This window comes from Bubalus kerabau, chromosome 18 (genome assembly GCF_029407905.1).
Source record: "Bubalus kerabau isolate K-KA32 ecotype Philippines breed swamp buffalo chromosome 18, PCC_UOA_SB_1v2, whole genome shotgun sequence".
Taxonomy (NCBI): domain Eukaryota; kingdom Metazoa; phylum Chordata; class Mammalia; order Artiodactyla; family Bovidae; genus Bubalus; species Bubalus kerabau.
Genome location: NC_073641.1, coordinates 26,024,030 through 26,032,151, shown reverse-complemented (window position 1 = coordinate 26,032,151; position 8,122 = coordinate 26,024,030). Strand labels below are relative to the sequence as shown.

Here is an 8,122-nt window from a genome sequence, read left to right as displayed (position 1 = left end):
AGTCCCACAAGCTTCAAACGTCCCACTTCCTTCAGGGATTGTTTTGTTTTGACTTTTTCCAAAGTGAAAAAAAAAAAAAAAAAAGCACAAGTAAGTTCTACTGAAGCTACCAAAGGAAGACCTAAATATCATACCCTCCCAGCCCCCACCCCCACCTTGTCTTGCTCTTAATTCTCTCCAGCCCATATCTGGACATTAATGTACATCGAGTCAAAGAACCATAGACTGGCTGTGGTCTTCAGCTTTGGCTAGCCTTCTCTTTGGCTGATTTCCCTCCAAGTTAAGGTTATCCAAATTGCATCTTTAGTTCTTCACTACGACTAAAAACACATATTTAACAAATCTATATGCATTCAAATATTTAACAAATATCTAAAAGAGTTCAGTCATATGCATTTTATGGATTGTTAGTAGCCTACTTTTTTTTTGTGGACCCACCCTAAATCACACTTGGTCTCCAAAAATCATATGTCCATATGTTATAATACAGAGAATTCCTAAAATGTTGGCTGTGTGTTGAATGATTGTTAAAACAGGGTCTTCTCTCAGAAATCCCACCCAGGATCAGCGTGGATTTAACCACTTCATTACAGGAGATCGGGCGTCATTCTCCTTCACAAGTTCTTCTCTCACAGCATTGCCGTCTCCAGATGCCACGTCATGCTCTGAAATTAAAAGGAATACAAATCATGTCCAAATGTTTATAACTCCAAGATTAAGTAAAATTTTGTCTTATTTTTGTATTATAACACATTTACAGTGAAATCTATAATAGATTTGAAAAGTCTATTCCATGTTCACCTACCCTCTACCAATTAGCATTTCCTTGAATTAAACAACTTTGCTCACCCGATGTCACCTGACATTATTCCATACATTTATTTGTCTTTTTTTTCCGTTGTATTATCTCACTGTACCACTAGAATATCAGCTCTATGACGGCAGGGACTTGTTTTGTTCACTGTTGCAACAGTCCCTGGAACATGGTAGGCACTTAATCCTTACCGAATGAGTACACAGTGTCAAGTATAGATCTCTAAGTAAGATTCTTTACTATCTGATATGGAAGAGGAATTAGCGTACCGATGTGGCTCTAGAATGCAGAAAGCATACCAAAGGGCCTTTTATAAACGTTTATAGAAATAGTCCTTGCTCTACCTAACAAGTTTCTAATATTTAGAATTTTTTTAATGTTTCTGCTTCTAAGAGTAGTGAAGTGTGTTTGTTTCTGCAGTGTACATTCTGAAATTGAATGCTATAGGAGGTTAGGATGATCCAGTAGATAAATGCATGTAAATTCACTACCCCCTACAAAAAAAAAAAAAAAAAAGATGCTTGTGAATTTCCAGTCTTGGAAAGTCAGAGAGCTAATTACTAAACAATAAAAACAGCAATGACAAACGAAGACGAGAAACCAGGAAGCCCACTCGCCAGGATGCTGTGACCAACAGGTAGAAAGTTAGAAAAGACCACTTCATTCAATCAAGGTATAAAAGTCTCCTCCAGAAGTCCCTGTGCTGAGGAACCTTGGCACCATTTACAAAGTCTGGGCCCAAACAGACTTGGGCAGAGATGATGTGAAACTCATGGCAAGGACTGAGGCCCCAACCAAGTCCCGTCCTATAAACAGTAGCACTTAAAGCTCATTAAGTTCCATGTGGAGATGCACAACTGAACAGAAGGGCTCCTGCGCATCCTTACCACGAGGTTTTTAGGATATTCTGCACTCCATCCTCAATCTAAGATTTACAAAAGTGAAAGTCATTCAGTCATGTCCGACTCTTTGAGACCCCATGGACTGTACAGTCCATGGAATTCTCCAGGCCAGAATACTGGAGTGGGTAGCTGTTCCCTTCTCCAGGGGATCTTCCCACCCAGAGATTGAACCCAAGTCTCCCACATTGCAGGGGATTCTTTCCCAGCTGAGCCACCAGGAAGATTTAAGAAGAGGACACTAATAGTTATCTTTAGTTGCTCCTTTATCAAAGGAAACACCTTAGGTCAGAAAATGCATTTTCCATAAATTTCTAATAAGAATCTTGATATCTAATTGAGTACAGAAATATTTTTTATATAACCCTTAATGTAATTTTCATCCAGCAAAATACAAGTGACCCTTGAACAATGCTGGTATTAGAGGTGCCGACCCCTGAGCAGTGGAAAATCCACTTACCACTATGTCTGCCCCCCAAATAAAGTAACTGGTAAATGACTCACCCAAGGACAGAAAGCTGAGTTTCAATAAATTCAGGACTCCAACCCTAGTTCTTTTGACTCTGTGGACTGTGATCTCTAATTGAAAACAAATGTCCCCCCACACTTAGTTAATTTAAAGATCTGTAAAGCGAAAATATAGGTACTATATCTATTGGGGGTAAAATGTGTGTATAAGTGGACCAAACAGTTCAAATCCATGTTGTTCAAGGTCCAGAGTATCTTTTTCCAAGGTAACTATACATTGGTCAAGATTTTTGCAGAATCTGCAAGCGAATGAGAGAAAGTGACAAGCTCAAGGGAAAGAGAAGCACACTGGTCCAGAGAAGCAGAAGACGTGCTCCTGCATGTGCAGCAGGAAGCATTGAGGGGAGAGAAGAGTTCCATCACCGAGGACATTCAGAGGAGTTCTAGAGCATGGCTCCCAGAAATACACCCCAAAGAGTGACAGATTCAATTCTCTCTTGGTGAGAAAGGTCAGGAGCAATCTTAATGAGAGAAGAGGGATTCTGTTAATAAAGTTGTTCCTTCAGTGTTGTTTGTAGCCCGTGGTTTTAAGAAAGCAAAAGAAGACAAAAGAAGCTTCAAGTATTTGAGGCAACTAGCAGTGCTGAAACAATAAGTTTCAAACGTGTGTGCACGCTATGTCACTTCATTCATGTCTGACTCTTTGCAACCCTTTGGACCATAGCCCACCAGGCTCCTCTGTCCATGAGATTTGTCAGCAAGACTACTGGAGTGGGCTACCATTTCCTCCTCCAGGAGATCTTCCCCATGCAGGGACTGAACCCCTGTCTCTTAAGTCTCCTGTATTGGCAGGCAGGTCCTTCACCTGGGAAGCCACCTGGGGAACCTGGCAATTGAACCATTTAAAAAATGTTAGAAGGTAGACTGGAGGTTGCTAGGGGCTGAAGAGTGGGGGTAACTACTTGATGGGCACTGGTTTTATTTGGAGCTAAGAAAATTTTTCAAGAACTAGATAGAGGCTGTGACTTTCTAATGCTGTGAATGTACTAAATGCCACTGAATCATTCATTTAAAAATGGTTAATTTTATGTTAGGTGAATTTCACCTCAATAAAAATTGTTCAGGACTTAAAACTCAATTTTCTTCCATATTATTTGTCAAAGACTATAGGGACAAGTCATAAGTTTTAAAATGTCAATATTGATCTTAATTTCCAGATCAGGTATTCACAAATATATTCATGCAATAGGTTTTTTTTTTTAAGGTTTCACTTTAATGTTTAAGGCCATAGCCACACTTAATAATTCACGTAAAAATACAACATTTCCCATTTATTTTGAGGTACTTAATTGAACCCACATATAAGAAGGAGGTAAAGCTGAGAAATAAGCACATTTGTCAAATATTTCAAATTTTAATTAATTTGAAGTGTGAAGAACCAGAAAACAAGAACTGAAATAAATCTGGATTGTCAACTATTTATATCTAAGGGAGAAAAATGTATAGTTTGTGGATACTGGTAGTTGCTGTGACTACATGTTGCTTTAAATGAGCTACTTCCAGTTTTACCATTTATTCTACAAGATAACCAAATATGCACTTACCATCATCTTACAAGCTTTATTTCTCACATTCTAATAACTTGTGTAAGAAATACATAAGCACTAACAATCAGCATGTGAGTATCATTACATTGTCATTCAAAGGTTTAGAGATGATTCCCAAATTTTAATCATAGATACTATCTCTTATTCTCTCCAAAATCCACAAAAAGACATGCTTGGAATTATTCCACTTAAATACTTCCATTTGGTTTTTAAAAAGAAATGTTTTATATTTTCTATGTTGGCTCTTAAGCCTTATCCAATAAATTCCTCAGAATACTCTTTCACTGTTAAGTTGGGAGAGAAGTAGCTTTGTCTAGTACATATATAAAACAGATCACCGAAGAATTTAAAGAGCTTTGTATGTCTTGGTTATTTTTATTACCTTTTTGGGTAATCAATCATATTTATCCTCACTATACACTGGGTACACTTTGTGGAAAATTGTACAATCTAAAAATTATTAATGAATCTCTTTGTAACATTGCAGCAAATTTCAACAACCACCTACCTTTCCCGTAACTAGAATAAAAGAAACAAAATCATTTAAACCAACTTCTTGTTCTACTCATCCATAATTTTTCTTATTCAAACTGAAAATGAGACTATTGTTTCAATGTTTACCTGGGAATCAGTTCTTACCTGTGTGTGATACAAATCTCTGGTTGGTAACCTTGGCTACTGAATATTGGAAGAAGGGAAACTGCAGGCATTTGCCGGTCACCCTGTCGCATATGCCAGACTGACAGCTGCAAATCTGTTTGCATTCCATCCCGAAGGTGCCGAAGGGACAATCTGAGGACAAAGGGGAGCTTGAGAGAGGGCGCTCTTGATGTACACAAGCTTCCAACTTCACAGTCCTTGTGTGCACAGCCTCAGTAATTGAACAAACCTCATGAATCTTGACTATCAGATAAAGCCCAATTATCCGAAACTCCCAAGCTTTGAAAATATGAAATGTGAATCCCACGCTTAAAGTCACAAATGTGAAATCACACACTAAGACCAGATAATGGATTCCTTAGTTGTAGTGCCTTGCTGTGAAGTTTAGCTGAAGACAGATACACGTAACCAATATCTCTGAACTGGTTTTAATTCTGTCTACTGTCTGCTTAGAAACCAAAAGGCAGGGTCTCACTGGGCTACCTCTGTGACAGCTCAGTGAAGGTGGGCAATTGAAAAGACATGTGTATCAGCTCCTCACAGAGTTTAAAAGATATGATGCTGTCTTTGAATTCTCTGTAGCCACAGGCAATTTACTGTTCTAAATGTCTAGGAAAGGACTTAAACTAACCAGGGGCTAAGAGGGCTGTCATCTCAGCTCTTCATCAAGTGACCAATCCTCAATCTGCTCCAACTCTTATCAACTTCATTATCTATCAAAACGACAGTACAAGCATATTCAACTCCTCCAGATGTTAAGAGGATTCACTAATAAAGTCCTCTGCAGAGCTAAAATACAATATGCTAAATGAGAAGAAAGCTGAGAATATATTCATATACCTACCCAAATCTGGAAGCTTTTAGAGCTTCGAAGTTCCCATACTTAGACTAAAACATACTATATTGAGAAAAAGAGAACAAATTCATCATTAAAAATGCATGTTTTTTATGATGTGAACAGCATCTCAATAGAACAGCCAGCCCTGAACAGCCAAGCAGAATAGATGCAGAATATTTATTCTCCTGGCACAAGAATGTCCTTGTAAATGTGCAATCACACATGGGTGAAGAAACAAATCATGAGGCATCTAAGTCTTTGGCAATTTAATATTGTCCACAGAATAATCAAGATGAAATACATTTTTAAAGAGATTTATGACTGCTGTACTCTGCATCCTTCAGATTAGAGAAGCACCTGGTTTTAAACACTAGCCTCTCTGCTGGGAAAAAAAGAAGTCCTTAGAAGCGATACTGAAAAAGCCTCTGGCAGAAAAGCACGCAGGATTAGGATATGACTGTGTCTCCAGTGATATTGAAAATTAAACTTTAGCCAAATTCTCAGTTATGCTCCTACTGTATCCCCCAATATACTGAATAGTGCTGGGCAGATAGTAGGTGTTCAATAAATATTGCTATATGGGCAAGGCAATGCAAAATATCTGAATATTTAGAAAACATCCAGATACACAGCTATAGTACACAGTTTTCACAGAGGTGTTCTGTAAAAAAAAGTTGAAGGACAAAATTTTGCCTATAGCAAAATACAATGTCTCTATGTAGCTGTTGAGGTTCACACAGCTTCACTATTTCCAGCAGAAAGAGAAATGTTCGTAACCAGACCCATTTGCAATCTGAAGGATGTCTAAGAGCTATCCTAAACAGCTTTTTAAAATATATCTTATTAACAGCTACCTCGATCATTCAGTGAATATTGGAGTGCTAAAGACTCCAGATGCCTTACAGCCTGTTTCTTTACCCATATGTAATTGGACATTTACAATCACATATACAGAGTCAGTTTTTATGCCAAGAGAAAAAGCAATACACGGCATATACTTGCTATATAGTAAGTATGATTGCGTTAACCACTTCCTCCCTAATTTCCTTATGTGAAGTACTCTTTTCTTGGCTGATAAGCCCTGTAATTTACAGAAATCACAGATCCCACTCAGCTGAAAGAAATGTCTGTGAATGTCCACCAAAGAAAATGTTTCCTCAGTATTCTACTTTTCATTGGTTATAAACAAAAATAAACTAAGCAAAAAACTAAAATTCTCCTTAAAGTTCAACCATTTATTTCCTAATCTTTAGTATGTTTTGTGGCTTAAAAGTTAATCAACTTATATTTTTCTAAAAGAATTCATGAGATTAGCTCAATACTGGATGATTATTATTCATAAAAGCTTACAATTGTATTAAACACATTAAGAATTATTTAGAAACTTAGTCCCTTTAATTTTAAAAGCTTTTTTGTACTATAAAACTGATGTATGGAGCTATCACATATGTACTGAACCTTAATAATAATCCTTAAGGAGATCATGAGGTATCCATAGAGTATTTTTAAATCTTCATTTTTTCATTTCTAAACATTTTAATGTATAGTCACTAAGTTTGAAATAAATTCTGCAAATGTTGAACTACACTGTTTAGCTATAATTTCAACCGAATAAAGTTTTTCTTTAAGTCTTTTTCTTTACAGAGTTCCAATTTTTTTCTTTAGGTGCTATTTTTGCTTGTTTCTAGGTTTGTTTGATACTTCAGGGTATCCTCTTCCAAGAACGTGACTCCTTTTGCTAGATGACTTAAGTCATCCTATTTCACAAAGTGCATTAGTGTGCATCAGAAATACTTGATCGTGAGAGGTGCCCTCAACCCTGTGGACTCTCTTAAGATCAAAGAATCACTAAATCCCAGGGCCAGCCACCACTCCAAGAGGTTATCCAGTGCAGACCTCTGTAATCACTGCCTGTAGAAGAGAGACCACCTACTCCAGCCATAACAGATTACCTGTCAAATTTCTAAAGTCTTCCAGAAAAGGAAGCAACACAATTTTCCATTGCAACTTAAAAAAAAAAATCTCTTAAACATCATGAGTGAAACGCTGTATTTCTTTCTGGGCTTTCTTGCATGCAGGGTTCAGCCGCAATCTGCAAAGTTATCTTTCTCTCTCCCTATGACAGCACCTCTGGGGGGAACCTGGTCCCTGCATTTTCCCTCTTTGCATTAGAAGGAAAGAATCCTCTCTTCCCACGCTGGCTAAAAGCCTGCAGGGTGCCCTAGGCAAGGGGCAAGAAGCAAGGGGTCGCTCTTTACCTTTGCAGATACCAAACTCGTCACCAAAATCATCCTCCTCATTGTAAAACTGACACCTCAGCCCGGGGCCACACTTCACGCCATCCATGCCCGAGACTGTGCGGTAGCAGGTTTCTCCCAGCCCCGCGGCGCACACCCGGCAGCAGCCACAGTCGTCTAGCACTGTCCTCTTACAGCGCGGGCTGCTTTTGCACTGGCTACTGTCACAGCGCTCGGGGCAATCCACCGCGTACTTGCGGCTCCAGACCGCCGCCAGGTGCGCGGGGACCAGCAGCGTGGCCAGCAGCAGGAGGCGCTTCATGTTTCCCGCGGCTCGGGCTCCGCTTCCCGCGGCGGGGTCTCTGCTGGCGGGAAGCCGCCGTCCAAAGTGGTAGCTGAGCGTCTGCCTACACGTTTATGAGTTTTATACACTGGGTTGCCCGCATGCTTCCCCGTCATCAATTTCCTCAACCCAGCAGCAGCGCTGTCCTCCTGCCAGGCTCTTGTTTTAGTTTATGAAATCCAGGATGAAGGCTGGATTAACACGCTGCTGCCATCCAGGAATTGAAAAGCCTGAGCTGATGTCATCTGTTATGTTT

General features: G+C 39.2%; 1 protein-coding gene across 2 annotated transcripts; it reads right to left on the bottom strand.

Annotated features, from left to right (window-relative positions):
- Positions 1-502: 502 nt before the first annotated feature.
- Positions 503-7,845, bottom strand: ESM1 (endothelial cell specific molecule 1). Of its 2 annotated transcripts, XM_055555020.1 has the most exons (3): positions 7,545-7,845; positions 4,428-4,580; positions 503-665 (listed from the first exon to the last, which is right to left on the bottom strand). In XM_055555020.1, exons 1-3 carry the CDS (start codon positions 7,843-7,845, stop codon positions 565-567), a joined length of 555 nt encoding a protein of 184 aa, XP_055410995.1. In that variant the 3' UTR covers positions 503-564. The 2 variants fall into 2 exon arrangements, with proteins under 2 accessions (XP_055410995.1, XP_055410996.1); XM_055555021.1 differs by lacking the exon at positions 4,428-4,580.
- Positions 7,846-8,122: the final 277 nt, after the last annotated feature.